The following is a 22770-nucleotide window of genomic DNA, read 5'->3' as shown; positions in this document are numbered from 1 at the left end:
AATGAAATGGCATAAATGTACAAAATACAGATAGCAACGTCATTAGTAACAACATTAGTTAAAGTTAAAACGTAATCTTCAAGAGATAAAAACACCTCTTTTTTTCTTTAACCTCTTGAAAATGATGCAATAACGTTTAAATCTGTAGAGGAAAATAAATCCCGTGAGGAAAATTACAATTTTCTTTCATTTCATACAGGGGCGTATCCAGGAATTTCGTTCGGGGAGGGGGTCCAAAACCAGGGGAGGAAATTTTAGAAAAACGAGTAACTAAGTAATGGGTTTTAAACTAATTTTAACACTTTTCATAGTCGAAAAAACTTCATTTGCTAAAGAAATATTTTGTAAATTCATGATTTTTCAATATTTTGTTTTCTTTTATGAAGAAAACTTATTGGGTTTTAATATTTCGGGGGGTCTAGATCCCCCCTGGCTACGCCACTGATTTCAAACCATGTTTGTATATTTTTTCTCTACATATTCAGTTCTTTTCTCCCAACCCTGGTCCGTATCCTCAGGGGTAAATAACAGATTTTAAGTATAAAGTTAAATGAAGAAATTATGTTAAATAAATCGATAACTACGTTAAAAAATTCGTAAAAATGTTTAAAATAAATCTGTCCTTACAAGTGTAGTTGCACTAGAGAGAACAATTAGACGCAAGTGCTTGTCAATATGGTTTACATACAACGGCTTTTGCTAATGTGAAAAACTGATGCACTTAAGAAATTGGTCGGCTATTTCGCACCCGTGTTCTACATAAAGCGAGCGTTCCCCGCGAAAGAATAGCACGTCGTTTACTGGAGGGATGATGCAGATTTTCAGATGAGCTCATTCAGCTGCGTTGTCCCTCTGTTTGCATTCTCTGCCATCCCTTTGATCCTTCACTACTAGAGTGGCGCCTATTATCTGTAGGCGCCCCAGCCTAGCAGAGGAGGGCGAGGGTTTGGCGAACACGTGTGCTCTATGTAATGCACTCCTCGCCTGTAATCTCGGGGCGAGAGTTTCGCGGGGAGGGCAACAACTTGGGCCAGCGAGGAGGCGGGCTGGAACAGCGCCACGCGTGGGTGGCCGCGATACTAAAGAGGACGTTGAAGAGCGCTTGAAGGGAACACAACAGGCGGGGGACAAGTGAGAAGCTGCGCGCGCAAGCAAACGGCTCATTCATTTATGCGTGAATCTTATGGAACCCAATCGAGAATTAAATAATTCAGAGTGATACATTATTATCCTATTTGGAATCCCAGAATGCATGAAGTATCTAAACACAAATATATCGCAGGTATGATCGTTTCTCTAATAGATCTTTTTTTCATATGGAGCTAGTGCTATTCAATAAACGTCTAATTTTTCATAGAAGTAAAATATTCATAAATTATTTGACAGTTTTTAATTCCCTCCGCGCATTAGAGTAGTAAATTATTCAAAATATTCAAAATTCCGATTCAGTTAATGTAGAATTTTTATTTAAAGGAAAAAATAAATCGCGATGAAGTATTTAATAAAAATTTCCTTTTATCAAGGAGTCATGAATTAATATTTGATTAACCGATCCATCACGATTTAGATCATTCGTCAGCCGTTACAACGAAAGAGCTCAATACTTACCTAAAAGTATATGATTTGTCGCATTCACTTCTTCGTTTAGTTCAAAATAGAATAATAGTTCCAGCCCTATCACTATAAAAATCGGAATGCATTATTTGGCGTCGTTGCCATCCTGGATGGACCGCGAAGGCAAACGTACACACCTTTATTTTCATAAGTGCAAATTTAAATTATAATTACAAGTAACAATTTTGCGAATGAATCTGATATAGCGTGTTATGTTTTTCCAGCCATTTTATTTAGGGGAGAAAATTATGAATTCCTCATGAGGCCTTTAAAGAAGACCGAAATTTTGATTAAGAAAAGTGACAATTAATTATATATTTTATCTATTCGTAAAGAACCTGCCAACCTCTCAGAATTATGATACTCTTGTAGATAAGAGTGACAGGAGAGAGTAAAAACATCTCTCGCAAATAAAGTACGGTAAAGATTTTTTTTCCTCCGTAGAGTCGTCAGGGTCTTCCTTTCAAAAAATTGACTCTGTGCGGAGTCAAAGTCGTGAGTCGGAAGAGCAAAGATTTCAAAGGGAGAGCCGAGAGTTGAATTGAGTGGTTGTTGGTGCTAATATGACGACACCTGTGGGGAATAATTAGCAAAAAGAAGCGGGAAGCTAGGATGAGCGGGAGACAAATGGAGGTGATTAGTGTGAATGGAGATGATGGCGTCGTTCAGACTTCACACAGAATACCGCGTCGAGGTCTCCTCCTTTGGACAGCAGCCGCGAGCATTAGAAAAGGAAGGGAAGAGGGCCAATTAAAGTCCCTTGCCGTGTGCTTTATTAATTATCACCGAGGGTTCAGAGAAGTGGACGAAACGGGAAAGTAATGTGCAGGAGTGTCGACGAGGCGTGCCAGCACTCCGGAGCCAAGCACACCACCGCGACGGACCATCTCCAGTGGCGCCCAATTATTTCCGGCGTCGCCATGCCTACCGTAGTTTTGATGTGGCGTGACTTTTTTTTCTACCGGAGCCCTCGGAGTAAAAATATATAATAGCGATAAGCGGCTTCTGTAATAAGGTTGAAATGGCAAAATCTCATTTGAATTTTCAGATGCAAGGTTCGTGATGGCCATGATATTGTTGGTTTTCAAGGTATTTTTTATCGATGAAAGATTGAAATAGATTGAATTTTCATTAAAATCGACTTTTTCCGTGGAGATGTCGTGAAACAGCATATCGAATGATAAAGAAAAGTATCGTAATGCCACCATATTTTATTCAGCAGTTCACAATACGTGTTTTGATTGCCTTACAATCATCGTCAGGTACTGTTTATCGTTACTCTGTTTATCATGTAGATTTTCATTGAATTGACTGCTGAGGAGAAACGAGTGCTATTGCATTTTCCACAAAATCTATTAATGAGAATCTTATTTGCTAACTTTTTCATTTCCTATTCTAATTGGGATGTTGTGGTTTTAATTTTGGCTTCGGTTATTTGATCCTCGGTTACTGAATAGCAGTATTGTTCGTATTAGGTCAAAATTCAGGCCTAATGCCTAATACACCATTTTTAAGTTGCTTCAAAATATAATCTAATGGTTGAATATCACGTTTTTCAGAGAGATGAAAATACTCAACCGCGGAGGCATATTTTCTTTTAACTTTTTTTTAAACTATTATTGGACATGAAGGATTAGTTATAAATAAATACGAAAAGATGAGTTAAAATAGGGTCGAGTTAGCACTGCTTCACACTTGTGCTAAAATTGTTGACTGTTCTTACACCCTGAATACATTACGGTGGTAGATTCTGAAAACATTTGGTGAAGTTTTATTGAAAATAACGATAATTTAATTACTATCAGTTAGTGAATATTTGTTTCTTATCGCTGGTCGCATTTGATTTTTGTAAGCATCAAATGAATATAATTACTTAAATTGTGGTTAATATTCGAATTTATTTTTTGTAATTTTTATAAAACGATTTTGTTAGCTAGGATAGCAGTAGCATGTTGTATTTTCAAAAATTGCGCATGGTGCTGTACATCATAATTTTCACCTAAAAAGTTTGATGTGAAAATAACGACGGAAATTCCAAAGGGTTTTTGACAGCCTCGAGTGAAGTTCCGCGCCACCAGCATATTTTTATTCCCGTTCGTCGTCGTAATTTCCTGAGTATAACTCCTCACTCTTTACGTCTCAGCTCTTCCTTTGGTGTCCAACGCGGCATATTGGCCGTGACTAATTGAGACTCCCACTTCGCGTCACTTCTAAGTAAACCCTTCCGAAAAGCTCTCAATCTCCGCTGAAATTTTCCCCTCTCACGTCTTCTATCCAAACCCGCAAACATATGCTCTCAGCCATGTGCCAAACAAAAGCAAATCGTAGGCATATTTTCTTAAAAAAAAACAAGATGAAAATCCCATCATATGAAAATGGGAATGAAGTTAGCATAATGATTATATATAACATCAAATTTAAAGTAACCTTTGATTCAAAGTGTGATCATAAGTTTTAGGCACTTGCTCTAGTTAAATCACAAAATCTGATTCACCTTGAAAATGTTACGCGGTAACGAGCCTGTGGTCGGATAAAATGAATTACCATTTGGAAAAAGCAAAGTTCTTTTTCATTCAACGCGTATGATGAAGGCTTTCCTCCCAATCACGCCCGCTACTATCACTAATGCTACTTACGAGTATTTCAGTGTTTCTTTTTGTTTTAAGTTGTCGTTTTTAATTTACTGACATCCGCTAGCTAGAATATCTGATATTTTACTCTTGATGAGCAGTACTTTTCTTCCCCATTTTTATTATTTCACGATGCCATTCTTATTATATCTTCGCCTGCGTCTCCATTTCACAAGAACCAATTTTTCAAGTAGAATATAAGAATAATTCACCTAGAGTAAGGAGTCGTAGAAATCTCGGGTTAGAAAAAACGAATATTTCGGCAAACAAACTTATAAGATCAGTTTATTGCGAAGAAAGAACTTACAGAGGTCACCTGAGGACATGCGATAGCTTTTTGGTGCGCGCATCAAATAACAATTTCAAGTCACGGTAAAAACTGCCCCTTACACTTGTTTGAAGTGTGCAGTAAATCGAGGTAATATTGTTTTTCCCGTAGCTTGTCTCATATGATTCTCGTAAAGGGTGTGCACCAGGTAGAAAACTTTTGAAACGGGGCATCCGTCTGTGAAACTCTCGGGTCTATAAGAAATCCCTTCAAAAATGGGTTCAATGGAGTGAATGGCTATTTGAACGGAGAGGAACGGAGTCTAGCCTTCTTGCAATAGCGTAGATCTTCTATCCGAGCGTTTTTAAGCTTGATATGTGGCATAATATATTTGATTTTGACCTCGGGACATTAAATTCCCTCTCGGAGTTCTCCTATTGGGTCAAGGACGCCACGAACCGCTGCAAAAGATTACTCACTCTGCAATTGGAAGTCTGTTTCCTTTCCGTCCTTTCCGCACCGTGAGTTTGAAGGGTATCGGAGGCTTGCGTTGGCGCCGATAGATGCAGTAAACACAGTGCACGTGCAATGAATCTCCTATATCAAGAGTCTTATTTAAGATTAAGCCTTACTCTTCATATATCGTTTCCAATTTTGGAGGTCCTGCGATAGCATTGCGATTCATTCGATCAATCAATTTGACTCTAGAGAATTGGACTCTTGACAGCAGTTAGAAATTTTAAAAATTAATGAAAGCCAGGACAGTACTCTGATAAATGGATACCTTTACCCATCATTTTCCCCTATTCTGGCGTCTATTTTGAAATTCATCAGGTAACTAGGTAACAATAATTAATTAGATAAAGAGATAATAATTTGCGCCTGAAGATGATGATGATTCATCGGAACCCGGGTCGCGCTCTGTAAAATAGAACTGGTATAAGTAATAGTTTGGTATCCAAGAAAATTCATTATGGAATACCACAAAGCTAATAACGAGTTAGTTAATTTAGTTCATTGGCACCTATCTTAGACGGTTTAATTCATTTGATAATAATATCTTTATCATCCCTGATAATGTTGAGTTCATTTTAGGATGGTGTTTCACAGTAAGAGTTATGTTTGCCCGTTTGATAAAAGCATCGCTTTGAAATACCTCCGAATTCTAACGGCCTTATAACCAGATTTGTTTTCCTGCAGTAAAGATTTGAAATCGCTGGGCTGCAGCAAAATCCGAGTCCATATTGAATATTTTTTGTGGAGTTGCGATTTAAATCGTTTTTGTCTATTATGTATCAGTTCCACTTTTTATCCGAGGAATTATCTACTGCATCAAATCAAATCCTTTTGCTTGAATCTATTCAAAGATTCATTCGGGAACTGTCAGTGAATTGTATCCGTAACTTAATTGTTTTTGTGCATTTGAAATACTGTACATTATATTCTATCCCTAATCCCAATTTATCATGCATCCCCAGTGTTTTTGTCAGCTGATTAATAAACTTTATTGCTAAAATAATTGTTATAATCTCCTTCTAGTGGAACAGTTCCTCGTGTCCAAATTTAGTGATTAACTAGCTTGTTATCCAAAAAATATATCGTTTATTTTGTTATATAGGTTACCAATTAATAATCACCACCATTCACCCAGTGAGTTCGAGTTTTTCCTATAAAACAAAGTATGCATACGTTTCATTTGATTTAGCCGTCATAAATACCAATTATTTAATTGCTAGGCAATATTTTTTAATTATATTCTAAGAGTATAATTGGATCGAAAATATGATTTTATGCATGTTTTCTATCATTTTAGTGAGTGGAAATTTAATGACGATGTCGAAAAACTGCAGCTGGCCGAATTACAGTAAAAATAATATTTATTTCAGAATAAAAATTCCATTTCCCTCACCAAACGCTGGTAAATTTTTCGTGCTCTACCGCTGTAAACACTAGCCATTACTAAACACTAGCTTTCGTCAGACAACTCTGCCAGTTCCGTTTATGTAACTGATGTAGAAATCGGGAACAGGAATCAACTAGTGGACAAAACTTAAAACATGTATATCCTAATTCAAAATTGAAAGGGGCGAACATTACAAAAAAGCCATTTAACATCGACACATACCAATTACTTAGACACATCTTAAATATATTCTCCATTATTTTGAAGCTAAAACGATTGTACATCGTCTTTGGGTTGTTTTTATTTTTTAAGTAAAAGCTGCCGAGTGAAACTACTGGTAACATATATATTTCCGTGATCATTAAAAAATGAATAAAATAATTAATAAAGATTAATAAATTATTATTTATTAATAAAATTAACAATACTTTTGTGTAAGAGCAGCAGCAAAAAAAACAAATAAGAGATGTGGGTCTCTTTTCGTATGATTATTATCTATGTTCCTGGCTGAAAGAGGAAGTTTTTTTCATCTTGCTGAGGAAACGTCCGGAGGAAATGTGGAGGAGAGAACGGGCCTGGATGATTTGGACACTAAGCGGGAAGGGGTTGCTAAAAAAACCTAATAGAGGAAAGAATGTGATTTAAGCGGGGAGGAAGGAGGAAGAGAATAGGTTTAACACAGTGATTGAATTGAAGGACTAACTGGGAATTGAAGCGAGTAGTAAAATTTTGAGACAAGGTATATGTCTAAAAGATTCTTAAAATGACCCTTAGTATCTATCTCAGCCGGTATAGTTTATTTGATAATAATAACTTTGACATCCCAGATAATGTTGAGTTCATTTTAGGATAGTGTTTCACAGTAAGAGTGATGTTTGCCCGTTTGATAGAGGCATCGCTTTGAAATGCCTCTGTATTCTAACGGCAGTATAACCAGATTTGTTTTTTGCAGCATAGATTAATAATTAGTTTATTTTAATTTCAGATTTAATCTGTGAAAAATGGTGAACAGCGTGTAAACAAGCTGCTAGTTTATGATATTAATATATGATTTCGACTGCACCCGCTATCCTAATACTTGAATAGTCACCCCTTTTATTCTCTGACTGATCGAGTCAATTACTTGTCTGTTATTGTTGCATTTCTACTGAGCCGTTACTTTTCGCAGCGTTTTTTATTACAAGTATTGCGTTGGTTAATGATTTCTCTGCCTAACTACCTTCTAACATCTTGACTCGTTTAATTTCCTTCAATCCAAAATTATGTGATAAAAAAACCTTCCTACATGACATAGTTTTGTAAACTTGAACAGCAGTACCCGGGAGTTGTCCTTTAAATTGATGTCAGTAATAATGCTACATCTGTAATTAACTCAAATATTGCAGGTTGAAAATGCTATTGCATTAAATGAGCGTAATTGTCAATAAAAAACAAAATTCATATTCCTAGGGCCATATTTTTCTATCTAGCCTTACATTATCCGGGTTACATCCTTTTTCAGATCTTTATAAACTTTAGGTGCTTATTCTCTAAGCGAATATCGTCTACGCTCGTCATCTTCTCCGCTAAAAACTAACCTCTTTTCTATCCTTACTTCTATCTACCGCATTTGATCCGCGTGTTGTCAAGCGTTGAAGCAAATATCGAAAGGAAATTAAAATTAAATAATATCTCGGCCTTACTTTCGCGATCCTCAAAAGTATTGAATACTAAATATTATTTTTTTTTGCTTAAAAATACTGCTCTATTATTTGATAACATCCCATGTTTACTCAGGGCGTTGTTGCCCTCGTATAATTTTTTCCTCCCTTAATCCTGAAGATGTGAGCGAATATTTCCCCCGCATTCTTCACTTCTTGATTTTCTTTTTAATTCCGAAATTCCGCGAAAAAAAATAGCCCCCCTTCCATTACACGTTTCTGGAGACCTAAATTATAATATCCGTGCCTTGCACCGTCTCCCTTTCTTTCAAGTGCGGGCAAGGAGAGAGAGATTGCTACGTCCTCTTCGTATGAATGAAATTGGCCTTCGATCGGTGCCGCTGTCAACCCACCCCGGGATCTCTTTGAAGCCGCCTCGCCGGCGGGGAGAAAAAAAATGGAACCCTTTAGCAATTGGAAGATGAGATCAGAGCGGACCCTAAGGGTTGCACGGGTTGGAAATTGAGGCTTCGGTGGGCGAAATTACAGGGCTCGCAAGATCGGATATCTGGGGCAGGAGGCCTCGGGCGGTGCAGGACCGAAAGCGATAGGACACAATACAAATGTAGCCTCGAGGGGAAGAAGGGCGGAGGGGTATTTTCCATCCAGCGAGGAAAAATATAAGGGGGTGGAAAAATAAGGGTCTTCCACGTGCCCTTAATTCTTTCCTCTCCCCCCTTTGCGAACCCTTAACCCCTTCCGACCTCCCCTGAAAATATTATTTCTCTTCTTTTTTTTCGCGCAATTTTTCATTTTCTTACTCTTTCCGACAGGGATGGCTGAAGTGGGTGTTTGTCGTTTGTGCGTACCGCCTGGGGCGACACCACGTGGCTCTCCGCGGAACTAGGTTGGGGTTGGGAAGATTGCGGGCTACTTGTCCTGTCTATCATCCGTGCCCTCCCCCCACTCCTAACCACCCCATTATACCCTCATTCTTCCTACACTTTTATTGCCACGAGAGATGCACGTTCTTAAGGAGGCTCTGCAGTGATCATGCGATACGAGTCTTGATTCACTATTTCCTTGGCATCTTTCGATGTTAAAAAATGAAAAGAGTAAGCAGGGATCGTAGCCTATTCTACCTATACACCTGTATTATTACCAGTTGATCCAGTCTGGGGAAACATTATTATCCTTGATCTTAAAATACCCACAAAAAAAGGATTATCAGCTTCTACGCATGGAACCAAGATTGTAAGGGTGAAATCAAAGATCACGTGATGGGTCTGATTGGTTAACTGAACAACGTTTGTTTTCATGTAATGTGTTTTCATTTCAAATGCTATTGCCGTTGAATTTGATACTTAAGATGATGAAAAACGTGGTATTATATAAATTATACGTATTTGTAAGTATTTCATTCACCAAAGTTTTCCACTTCCGATTATACTGCTAAGTTGGCTAAGCTATATTTCAAAGTTAATTTAAATTGTGAAATACTTTAAATTATGAAAAGTATTACAATTTTAATTAAATGTATTTATAAGTATATCATTTTCTAACCTTTTCCACTTGCCATTACACTGTTTAAGTATGAGTATCAATGTTTGATTTTTTTGTTATTACGCAGTCATCTTTAGCTCTCTGGTACATAGTTAATCTAAGTTCGAGCGCAAAGCTAAATTAAAATTCAAACTAACATCCGTTTTTTTGCAAGGGATGAAAGCCCCGTGTACATAGGTGCAAGCATTTAAAGGAAATTAAAAGGAAAATAAATCTTGGCTTTTACGGTCCTCAGAAGTATTGTATTAAAACATTTCATTGTTTTTGCCTTAAAGCACTGCTGTCTAATGTGACATCATTTCATCATATAGCCTATGCAGAGGATTATTAACTTCAGTTAAATTATTATTTTACCCAGGCCTTTTTCTCTATAACTTGAAAATGCTCTCTGTATCATATTTTGTGCCTTATCATTCAAGGGCGTATCCAGGATCATAACTAGGGGGGGCAAGCCATGGTCTAGGGGGGGGGGGCAAGCCATGGTCTAGGTGGGGGGGCAAGCCATGGTCTAGAGGGGGGCAAGCCTTGGGATTTATGAGATTTTTTCCTTGAAAAAATTGTTTTATTTTAGTTACATATCTTATACTAATAAATATCATTTTCGTGGGTTAAAAGAAAATTTGTCGAATACTTTCTTTTCAGTTCAGTACTGATTTTGCTTAAAGACTTTTGCGATTTTTGCATCTAGGGGGCGGGGCCGCTGGTACGCCCATTATATCGTTTATTATTCAGATAGTACATTGCAATATTTCCTCTCACTTTGTTAGCAGAACGCGTTTCGCTGTTTCAAAAACATTTTCATGAACAACAGCGAAACACTTAGTGCTAAAATAAAGTCAGTGGAAATATTACAATGTCTTATTTAAATAATATCAATAACTTCCTCCACATCATACCACATATTTTACTACATATTCGTGCCTTTTAAATTTTATGTCTTTACGACCTCCCGCTAAATTTCATCGCCTTTGCTGTAAGTCGGTGGAGTCATGTCAAGCATTCGGTGGTCGTGTGCCGATAATCGTTGCAATCGATAGAGGACGTGCGCACGCTTCCCTTCAAGGGGATATGTTCATCGATGATTGGCATTTAACGGTCAAATGGCGTTCGGAAAGTCCCACGTCGAATGGGCCATTGTCAATGTATCGCCAGGTAACTGTCAATCTGTCTACAGTCCCAGCCACTTCCCCCGGCTTGCATCAAAGTCCTTTGAAATAACGAAACTCTCATTGTCCTGATGCTCATGAGCCCGATGGAGTCTTAGCGTCAACATTCTGAATCGCGTGATAATTTTTTCCTGTCGCTCAGAATGATAGCTCCAGGGATAGGTTTTAAGGGACCAAAATAATGATCGCTCGAACCATCATTTTCTGAATAACACGGTCATTCCTACAGTCCCTTTCTCCATCGCTTCTTTCGCTACTTACCTTATTTAAAACTGTTATTCAATCGAAAGCCAAGCCTGGCGTTACAACCGCCGTTAGCGGTCGTGAGTTCTTATTGCCTGAAGGACAGTGCCAGTGATAGTTTCAGCGACGGAAAAAGGGGCGTGTCGGGTTATGAAGAAAGGGATGGAATTTCCCTCCCTGAAGCTATCGCGGAAAATGATCGAAACAGTCATTTTTCCGCCTTTTTCGGAACGATCGCTGGAGCTGTTCATCGGATGGGATGGAAAATAATTGTAAATATTATCAACCCCCTCTTTTTGCTATGTTTACGTGAAGCAAAACTTCATTTTTTATATGAGATAAACTGGAATACGTGAAATATTTCCTATTCTTCCAATCTCATTTCCACGTTATGAATAACTGTAAGATGGGAAGGTGTCATTTCTTCATCGTTGCTTTCTAGGTTACTTCTTGAGTAACACCTTGGTGCTCGTTTTAGGTTGGTATTATTAGTGATGTGATTCCAGTAAGAATTTCACTTTCATGATATATAAGGACGTATTTTATGCTCGTAACCTTAGTACCTGATGATGACGCCGCTGCGTCAAAACTAGTTGTACCGGGAGAACAAATTGGTGGATAAGTACATAGTTTTCTTTTCATTTGTTAGAATAAACTTCCTCAAAGTTGAGCTGTAGACTATAGAGATTACAAATATGGGTGTTGTAGAGATGTTGCCAAATTTCAGTGCAATGATAATTCATCACCTACTGTTATCCTCTGAGGATCAAGGCTTACTCCTCTATTTGTAATCAATTCACCAGGAAAACATAAATGAATCCAACATTTTAACTGAAAAATGTGGAATTCAGGATGAATCACAACGATCAATAAAGATATTAATCAACTGAATTTCCGAGTGGATAGGAAATCGGGTATCATTTACGATTCTCATAAAAGCTGTGACGTCTATTCACTGCATCTCGAAGTTGTTGGTGGATTTTGGCATTCCATTCAAAGATCAATTTCTATAATTTAGGGGCGAAAATTGAAAAAAAAAAAAAAAATTCAGAACAAAAATTTAATCGCGATCTTAAGAAAAAGTATCTTTATTTACAATGTATGCAAGTTAAAGTATGAACTTAACCACCAGAAAATGATCATGATTGATACAAACTTGGCCCTGCTTAATTTTTCCTGTTTTGAATTTTATTTTTTTTTTTATTTTGGACTGTAAATAACAGCAATTCGTCAGTGAATGGAATGCCAAATCCACCAATAACTCTGAGACGCAGTGGATAGGCGTCACTGCTTTTAGGTGAATCGTAAATGTTACCTGATTTCCTATCCACTCGGGAATGCAGTTGGGAACTCCTATGAGGCACAATGACTCAACTCCGATGCAGTAGAAACTTTCCAGCCGTTAGGCGTTGTCTGCAAACAAGGTAGTTCTGTTTGCTATGACTTTAGGAGTTAAATAACCTTGCATCCGTAATCAAACCTTACGAGTGTTGTGCCTCACATGAAGTACATTTGGTCTGGAGCCTGTGCCTTCAGCTAATGATCTTTGTGCCGTCCTTGTCTTAATGGCGGGATTTAGAAGCTAGGTCTTCATTGGTATAATTCTGCGAGGCAAAGTATTCCGTGCGGATTTACGGTAACATTTCGCGGCTAAGACCTCGGATTTTACGTTCTTGCTACCTTAAGTAGCTAGTGCCTTGATACTTTTGTGGAAGAATCTGCCTGAGGACTTCTAATTCAGCACTGAAAACCGTCCATCAAAAATATTACGAGTTTCAATTTTTTTATTTTTGAATGAAAATCCGCCTTTCGTTGTAGGTTTTTAAGACAAAATTTCTCGATGAAATGCAAATTTCCTGGGAATGATGAGGCTATGAATATAATTATTTTGAGGAACTGACATTAGTTGCCATATAATGTATATGTCGAGATATAAACGAAATTCAACATCACTTCAATCACTATCTCCTTTCCTGAGTTATTATCAAATAAATGAATCAAATCAAATACTGAGGTCAAAAAAAGCTTGCTAAATTGAGGTGCCGTTACTGTCGATTCTAAGTGTAACAAAAATATTACTTATTAATATTTAAATTGCTACGCGTAGCTGTTACAATTTTTTTGCTCTTAGCATACATATATATATTTGAGTACCAAATGTTAAGACAATGTTTATTGAGCTGCGTAGCAAGGCTGAACACCCGAGAAAAAGCTTTTTTTTTAATTGTAACTGCAAATTGCATCCAAAAAAGTGTTTGCGTAGCCATAGCTCAGTAACTAAGGAGTTGCGACCCTGTATTTAGAGGAAAAATGCTTTAAATTGATTACCCTACTACCTGCTGAAATATTGTAGATTCTCCCTGAAACGCCCTCTATATGGAAATTTGGTGTGGGGGTAATTGCTGCCAATCAAGTAATTGTTTAAGATATTCAAGACTGTTTTGTCCTTGGTCTCTTAAAATTTCCTTTCCAAACTTATTTTGGTGGTACGTTATTTAATGCTTCGAACTGGATACAGCTCAAGGCATGAGCCTCGAATCTTAAGTCTGATAGAAAACTCTCAAACGATGTCCTTCGAGCCGCTTGCTTGTGAAATAAGCCTCCTTGGGGGATGGGGTGAGGGCTTTTCCTTTTAAATACACCTTTCAAAATATCTTCCCGCAAAGGCCTCTTCGAGGAAAAGATTGTTTGAGCCTTTCTTGTTTATACTCGAGGGAAAACCCTAATACGCTTTCTCACTCACAAACTCGCCCTCACGTTGATACCTTTGAACTGAGCGAGCATTTTAGCAAGAGAGTTTTCATCAAAATTCTGCATTCACTCTCCCCTCTTAGTATGATTTAACGTGTAAATAAAGATACTTTTTCTAAAGAGCTCGCTTAAATTTTTGTTCTGAATTTTATTTTTTTTCGACTATTAATTATAGAAATTAGTCTATAAATGGAATTCAAAAATCCACCAACAACTCCGAGATGCAGTGAATAGACGTCACAGCTTTTAGGAGAATCGTAAATGATAACCGATTACCTATCCTTTCGGGAATTCATTTGATTTTATCCTTATTGAGCGTTGTAATTCATTCTGAATTCCAACTTTTTTCATTTAAAATATTGGATTTGTTTATGTTTTCGTGATGAATTGATTTAAATAAGAGTTGTAAGGTCTCACACTGGTTGACGGTGTACTTGATAAAAAAACCTTTTGAACTCAAAGCTGTAGTGAATTGGATTCTGTGTCATTTTATTATATTATTCTTTAATAATTTATTGATTGTAGTGACATCTCTTTTTTAAGAACTACATTGGTCGAGAAGAGTCTTTTCTTAATTAACTATATTCGTTGGAAGTGCCAAATACCCAGATGTTAAGCGAATTAGGCTGGGAGCCGCTTTAGACTCGGAGGCTGCGCGCTAGGCTTAGATTGCTTGAACAATTGAGAATGGATATCTTTAAGAGCGACACAGAGAACATAATATTAGAGCCACACTATATTTCCAGGTCCGATAGAAGCGATAAATTAAGAGAGATTTTTTGCCGAACGGATTGATATGGGAATTCGTTTTTCCCCGAACCATAAAGGACTTTAATAAACGCTAGTCCCGACTTCGTTAGAGCACTTCATATTTTATTTGTATACGGCTGGTATCCTAACACCCCCTGCCACACGCCTTTTAGGCGGCTCACGGGGTATTATGCAGGTGTAGATGAATACTTACATAAGTAATATTAGAGGAATTCAAAACCCCAATGATTACCCGCAATGACGTGCAATACAATCAAGTTTAATTTATCTTTATTGTACTCCATTTTTCCCCTAATTTCTCTGTACTATACGTTGTTTTCTGTTTCTTTCAGGTGAGTGATATCGAAGGAAATTGGCTTTCCTACTCCACCTTATCTTCTCAGCCCTTGCTGAGATAGCAGAGTACGGTATGTCTCTTTACTTATGGTACTTACTGTAAAAAATTACTGGAATAACAATGACTTTTCTTCGTTTTTCTCCTCTGAACAAATTGACTGTGTGGCTTTAAATATAATTTTCTTGAATTAAGCGTGATTTCTGTTCCTTTTATAAATTTTATTTTTCCGAGATATTCTTCGATTTAGGATGTTTTAACTTCAGAGAAATAGTTGTTAACTACTTAACGGAATTATTAGCTATTATTCGACCGATCTCTCTTTATTGCGCTTATCTCTTTTCACTTTTTTCACTTTTCATTCTCGAGATAATCGGACTATAGAGAGCATATTTTTGTCCATATATGAATGAATTTAATGCTTGAAAGTTTTTCTTCAGTATTTCCTCATTTATAAATTTTTTTAATTTGAGATTCAGGAAACTGTTACCGACGATCTATTCCATGTACCTTTAATAAAATTACAAGGAAATGGTTGAAGTTGCAATTTTAAATCCTTCAGAAAAAAAAGAAAGAAATACGAACTGAGCCGAAGTTATGCCTCCTTATAAGAATGGTACTTTTTCATGCATTAAGCTCTTAAGTATCGGATTTTCCTTGTAGCTTAATTGAAATTCAAGATATTTCAGCTCCAATAAATCCTATAACCGTGTCCAAAATATGGCGTTCCACCAGTAATTTATTAATTAGGTTAACAAGAAGCAGAATTATGTAAAATCGGTCTCTATGTAGTATCTAGGTAATCTGCGTTGATATAATGCTGGCAGTTGAGCCAACCTTCCCCTGAGCTAATTAAATCCGTTGAATTTCCGTTTCCAAGCATCGGCATGCTATTGCTAACTTAATTTATTGGTGGGTGCACCATGGAGCTCTAGCGAATTCCGGAGGTCGTAATTGATTACTTTGGAACTATTTTGTCGTGAATATTGGAGTAAAATATCTCTATTGTGCATGTCGGTGGAAACTTAGTATCACACACGTATGGAATGTGCTCACTGAGACGGAAATCTTAGCTATGCAGGAAGCCGAGAAGCACATGTTTCTTATTAACATCATGGAAAGCTCAATGGTTTACTTCATTTGCGCTGTACCCAATAGGTTTTGGTGTAATTAATATGTCAAAGTTTAGTAATTAGGCCGCAAAGTGTAATTACTTGTTCGGATTTAGTTGTACTGAAGCGCGGGATAGCTAATTATATTCAACTAGCGCTTGCAGGAAAATAGAATATTAAATATCTTATCCGTTGAAAATAATTAAACGTGTTGCTTAGGTGAACAGGCTTATTCAATTTCAATCCTCCCTATCAAGTATGCTGAGTAAAGTAAATAATTTTCTCAACAATTCCTGTTGTTGTGTGCGTTGCTTATTCTCATTTAGTATTCTCTATTTCAATTTTTATTTCCGTAAACTATGACTTTGGCTTGAAAAATTATCAATCTGACTTTACCTACCTTTAGGATCTAGAGGAATATTTATTAACCGGTCGGCTGGAATTCACGAATTTTATTAAGACGAATCAACTTTTTTACCCGAAATAGGAGCGAACATTTATGCGCAAGATTTCAGTTATCGCATTAAATTATTGCTCAGCAAATTATCTTGCTTGAGTTGATATCATAAATTCTTTACGTAACACACCTACTTAATTAATTATAACTTATAAACTAATCCATCCTGTAGAGTCATTATAAACCATTTACAGAATGCAATAGGAGTTTCTGTATTCACTTCATACAGCGGTCGTTACCGTTTGTGCATTTTAACAAATTCATTGGCTTAATATTACCTGTGATGCATAATTTTTCACCTCAGCGCTTTCAGGAATTCAGTTTTATTTTGTTTTTTCAAATCTACCACGGTCTCCATATTCTCTTATTTGAATTCTTCTTTATAAGAGGGTTATTGAATCCGTTGATATGGAAACCTAAAAGCTCTTGGTTACCAACAATGGCCTCCAGAACTCACTCCCAGTCGTTCTGTAGTTTTCTGTCCGGGGGATGGACGTTGAGTGTGAGAGGGTGGTTGCAAGTCTCTGGGGGTGGTTTCCAAACCTCTATCCCGTTGGATTGCTAAGGGGTGGATGTCCAAGGGAGGGACGGTGACGCAAAGGAACATGGGAATGCTCTCTTGTCCGGAGAAGGGAAGGGGTTTGGCCCCCACTCTGATATGTCCCTGCGACGTGGTTTCCTGAGGAAGTCCGTGCGGTGGTGGAATATTTGGGGGGGATCGCTGTTCCCTCTCCTCCTGTTGTACCCCCCACTTTCCTCCACCCCGTAGTTGTCAGTCCAACTGGCCGTGTGAGTGAGTCGAGTCGCCTGAGAATTGCGTGGAATATATCTTCGGTCCGTCTTGACTAAGGGAGTTGGTATATTTCGGCGGCGTGATTTCCTATCTCAGGTCGGAATTTCTCTTTATAGCTATTGTATGGGGGCATCAAATTATTACGTGAGGCGTTTAGGGGGGGGGGAGAGGGTCAAGCCAAATCTCACCCAATCTCAAGTGGAGGAGAGGGGGATTCCCATGTTCCTTTGCTGACTAGTATCACGTAATTTTTTTCCGCGAGAAACAGGGTAAAATTGCGGCCTTTGTAATCTTAAATTCTATTCTTGACTAATGTCAACCCTTTAAAGACCGAACTAACTTACCAACTGATTTTTATTATTTTTTTTGCTTATCGCATTTATTTTACAACTAATTAAGAGATATTATGATAGAAAACACGAACAAAAATTTTTGAATTCGTTTTCAAGCATGTTATCAAATGGGAAAACGCCGCAAAATTTTGCTATTGCATGAAAAATAATATACACTTGACCAAGAAACTTAAGTTTAGCGATGTAATATGTATTGATCTTTTGAATAAATTTTTCATTTGTAATTGGAGAGCGAGAGTAGGGAAAAATATCGAATAAACCGCATACTAACAACAGAGGTGATGAAAATAACCAATTTTGGAAATGTATAGTTAACGACCAATGTATACACAATCAATTAGATTCACTTTTAAAATACTTCCACACATTTAATTAACAAAATTCCTAAGTATAATGTTCATGGATTGTTATAAATCTGTTCCCAAATGGGGACTTTGGACTGTAAACGGTTATATAAGAATAACTAAACAATCAATAACAAATCCAACGCAATAAAGTATAATAGATAAAAGTATTTACCTACACTTAACCCTTTATGGTCAACAATTTTTTTACCCAAGGAAAAAATTTTTTCCTTCCAAATCTTAATCAAGGGAGACCATAGGAAGCACACCTACCCATTTTTTAAACTTTTTTGTCAAAATTGATAAAAATTGAGGTATGTGCCAAATTCGGTACATTGGGCATTCCCGTAACAGTTAGGCTTCAACAGTAAGTAGGCAACCCGTCATACATTTTTAGATTAAAAAGACATAATTCCTCATTAACTGCCTCTTTACAACAATTAGTCTTACTAACAAAACATGGGAATATCCTTGGTCAAATTTTACCTATAATTCATTTCAATGCACAATGTGTAAATCATCAATAACATTATTACAGTCAAATATCAGCTGGCAGCATAATAAGTAATATGTGAGGAGGAAAACGGATATTTTTTCAAAAAGTAAACAACAATGTATCCATAATAATATGCCTGATGGCATTTGATTACTTAGTGAAATAAATTTGGAGAGAGTTACACATCATAATCAAACACTTATTCTAAAATGGATGCACTAATTTCTGTTGTCATTTCAGCAAAATATAAAAATCAATGGGGAAGTATTTGAAGAACTGCAGTAGATGGTTGGTAAAAATAACAATGAACCAAGTTATTTTTCATGAAATTTAATAAAACAATTTGAATTCTTGTTCAAGCACAAGTGTACATCGCATTTAGTACAAAGAAACACAGTTTTCCCTGAACAACCAGGGTTTTTGCACCTCTGCCTGACATCTTTTACCTGTGGCCAATGGCCAACACCATCAACTCGGCAAGTTGTTTCTGGTATTGGATTGGCTGGTCCTCTCTTTCTCTTTGCTTCAAATTTTGCATCCACGCTGTCATGTGATTTCCTGCCCCTCTTTTTCAAAAGAATGTCTTTTCCTCGTTTTGTTAGAGCCTCTGCTATTCTCATCTTGAATTCCAGCAAATCATTTTGCTTTTTCTTGGAAATGCCCAAAGAGTCACAGTCTCTCCGGTAAAGAGACCAACTATTCACCACTGCCAAGTCAACAAAATGAAAAAATAGTCTATGGTAATATTTCCTCGACTTGAGAAATATTCTGTATCTTGACAGATTTGCATCGCATAAATCTACGCCACCCATACAATCATTATACATTTTTACCATTCTGGGACACTGAACTTCAACTTTTCCCTTGCCCTTCTTGTCCCATCGTTGTACAGTTCCCATCGGATGAGCACCACCAAATGTACCCATCAATGTAACTGGTCGGTTATCAAACCACTTCACGACCCTGACACTTACTCCATCCACAGTGGCTTCCTTTTCATCGATTGAGCCCCTGCCTCTTTTCTTCAGTTCCTTGTCAGGCAAAAGATTACACCCTGGAATTCTATTGCATCTAACTGTCCCCAGAGAATATACTCCTTTTTTGTGTAATTCTGTCAGAAGCGCCAACGAGGTGAACCAATTGTCAAAATATAATGTAAAGTTTTTGTTGCTTTCTAAAATTGAAACTAAATTCAGGACAACATTACCACTTGCTCCTATGTCCGTGACACCAGGCAAAGGAGTGATTTTACCTGTGTATAGTTCAAAATTGTGAACTAAACCCTTAGTATCACAGAGCACAAAAATTTTATATCCCCATTTGTATGGTTTTTTTGGGTTGTACTGCTTCAATGTAGACTTCCCCTTGAAGGGTACAATTTGCTCATCTACACACAACACTCCACTTTGGGGAATTGCTTGAAACTTTTTCACCACATGGTCATATATAGGTCTAATTTTAAACAATTTATCATGCAATGGATTGTCCTTTCCAACCATATTTGTGTTGTCATTGAAATGAAGCTTGCTCTTGATATCCTCAAACCTATTTCGTGAAATAACTGATGATACTTCATTAAGTTTTGTGTGTACTCCCCAGTACATTCGAGACCGTGGAAAATTAAAAATTGACATATACATAACACAACCAAGGAATTGCTCAATTTCTTCTGGTGAAACATTTAGAGGTTTATTCACATTGACCTGTAATGCATAGAGGTTGCTCTGTTCCACAATGTGGGTAATAATTTCTCTATCAAATATCTCTAAAAAATAATCAACTGGGGGCTTAACTGATTCTGCAGGATCTATTTGTCCAAGCCATAGGGGACACGTTTTTGGACTGTCAGCACCACAAGTGGCCTTCCAGACTGGCAACCTTTTTATTCCCTTTCTGCCCACAGACTCGACAGGGTGAAGTTCTGGCGTTGTTTCATCTTCAGAAAAACTATCTGAAGCACTTTCGGAGTCATCAGGTGACTCTGATTCCACATCTTCATCGCTTGAGCTTTCACCAGCATGAGGATCATCACTATCCTCCGGTGGTACAATGACATTTTGCACGACTTTCCTCCTCTTTTTCCCATAAAAAAAATCAGGATTCATTATCTGAAATAGGGTACAAATACTATATCTAAAAATGCCAAGAATAAATGTTATAACTAGCCATTTGACTACTCTTTACACTCAATTATATAAATACGACAATATCACGAAGTATATTTATAAAATATTTTATATCAGGTTTCAGAGGCGATTTATTGACTTACATTGCTGTATTGCCGTAACAGCCCAGAGGGACGAATTCGTCACACACTTATTCTTCCTTCAATTTCCAATAATCTGAAACATTAACATGTCACGATTACATATTACAATAATTAAAACCATAAAGAATGCAAAATAAATTTTATAAACACATAAACTTACCTATGAAAGCCAAAAACTAAAAAAAAAACACAGCAAGTGAACTTTTTTCCATGTGCTTTGCTTCGACTTATTCCGATCGTCGTCGGAGTTCTACCTTTCCCCGCTTGGTAGCGACACTTACTGCAGCCGGCAGATACGAATGTGCCGAAAACGTCTCAATGGGCTTTTGTGGAATAACTCACTTAGCTACTGATACAAAATGATTCTGGAGGTATGTGCCGAATTCGGCACACCTGACGTTAAAGGGTTAAAATACGAATTTCGAACAATCTCACGTGAGATTAGAGGAAGGGAGTTGGATCAGAATCTCACGATATCTCGCCAAGGGTGGAGCAGGTCCAGAAATCGCCAAAATCACGGGCCTCCCCTCGGAAAAGCGACCAGAATCGGTCGGATCACGTTGGCGCCACTCAAAAATTAGAGCGGCGACATAGCCCAAAAGTTTTTATTTTAATATGACGAATACCCGCTAAAGTTTCAACTAAGAATTACTGAATATTGCTGATTTGTTCATATAAATCGGTGTAAAGTATACTCTCACGTGAACGAAAATAGCTCCCGTGGTTTCCTATGGTGGTGGACTTGGTTTCTGAAGGAGAAAATTCGCATTTAGAACAATCTCACGTGATATTAGAGGTAGGGGGTAAGGTAAATCTCACAATATCTCACCAAGGGCGTATGCGGGTGTCAAGAAATCGCCAAAATCACGGGCCTTCCCCAGGAAAAGCGACCAGCATCGGTCGGATAACGTTTGGGTCACCTAAAAGTTTGCGCGGCGACGTAGCCCACATGTTTTTATTTTAACATGGCGAGTACCCGCGAAAGTATTAACGAAGAATCCCTGAATATTGCTATTTTGTTTACATAAACCGGGGTAAATAAGATTCCCACGGGAACGACAACAGCTCCAGAGGTTTCCCATGGTGATGGACTTGATTGCTGAAAGAGAAAATACGCATTTCGAACAATCTCTCGTAAAATTAGAGGAAGAGAGGTGGAGCCGAATCTCAGATTATATCACCAAGGGTGGAGCAGGTCCAGAAATTGCAAAAATTACGGGTCATCCCTTGGAATAGCGACCAGAATCGGTCGGATAACATTTGGGTCACCAAAAAATTTGCTCGACGACGTAGCCCAAAATTTTTATTTTAATATAACGAGTACCCGCGAAAGTTTCAAGAAGAATACCTGAGTATTGCTGTTTTGTTTACATTAACCGGGGTAAATAAGATTCCCACGTGAACGACAACAGCTCCAGTGGTTTCCCAGGGTGGACTTGGTTTCTGAAGGAGAAAGTACTCATTTCGGACAATCTCACGTGAGATTACAGGAAGGAAGGTGGAGCAGAATCTCACGATATCTCACTAAGGGTGGAGCAGGTCCAGAAGTAGGCAAAATTACGGGTCTTCCCTTGGAAAAGCGACCAGAATCGGTCGAATAATGTTGGGGCCACCCAAAAATTGGCGCGGCGACATAGCCCAAAAGTTTTTATTTCAACATGACGAGTACCCGCGAAATTTTTAGCGAATAATTCCTGAATATTGCTGTTTTGTTTATATAAACCGGGGTAAATAAGATTCCCACGTGAACGACAACAGCTCCAGTAGTTTCCCAGGGTGGTGGACTTGGTTACGGAAGGAGAAATAGGTGGAGGGGAAGGGGAAGAAATAGTGGAATGGGTAGCGGCCCCCCCTCCCCAGATCTTCTCTTTAGCACGGCCGCTGTTTTGCTCGCAATGAAGTGGGGTGAGGTGATGCTTTTGGAGGAGCGGAGGCGAGTAGGAGAGACAAAGGATGAATTGCTGGAGTGTGCGTGCTATAAAGGGAGGGAGGCTGGTCGGTTGGCCGTGGGAAAGCGGACGCAGGAAACCCTTCAGAATGTGCGAATCTGCGCCAAATACCAC

The 22770-nt window shown here is 37.8% G+C and overlaps 2 protein-coding genes across 2 annotated transcripts in view; one reads left to right on the top strand and one right to left on the bottom strand.

Moving 5' to 3' along the window:
• Positions 1-22770, top strand: part of LOC124167865 (translation initiation factor IF-2-like) — a 229869-nt gene that overhangs the window by 124035 nt on the left and 83064 nt on the right. The gene's annotated exons all lie outside the window — the stretch shown is intronic.
• Positions 18137-21107, bottom strand: LOC124167866 (piggyBac transposable element-derived protein 3-like). Its single transcript, XM_046545919.1, has 2 exons — positions 20708-21107; positions 18137-20546 (listed from the first exon to the last, which is right to left on the bottom strand). The coding sequence occupies exon 2, from the start codon at positions 20541-20543 to the stop codon at positions 18753-18755; it is 1791 nt and encodes a 596-aa protein (XP_046401875.1). The 5' UTR covers positions 20544-20546; positions 20708-21107; the 3' UTR covers positions 18137-18752.

This window comes from Ischnura elegans, chromosome 11 (genome assembly GCF_921293095.1).
Source record: "Ischnura elegans chromosome 11, ioIscEleg1.1, whole genome shotgun sequence".
Lineage (NCBI taxonomy): Eukaryota > Metazoa > Arthropoda > Insecta > Odonata > Coenagrionidae > Ischnura > Ischnura elegans.
Note: the sequence above shows the minus strand (reverse complement) of the source record. Positions and strands in the feature narration are given on the sequence as shown.

What these genes read in the sequence shown, in the direction of transcription:
- LOC124167866 (XM_046545919.1), bottom strand. Translation starts at nt 20,543, where the DNA reads ATGAATCCTGATTTTTTTTATGGGAAAAAGAGGAGGAAAGTCGTGCAA.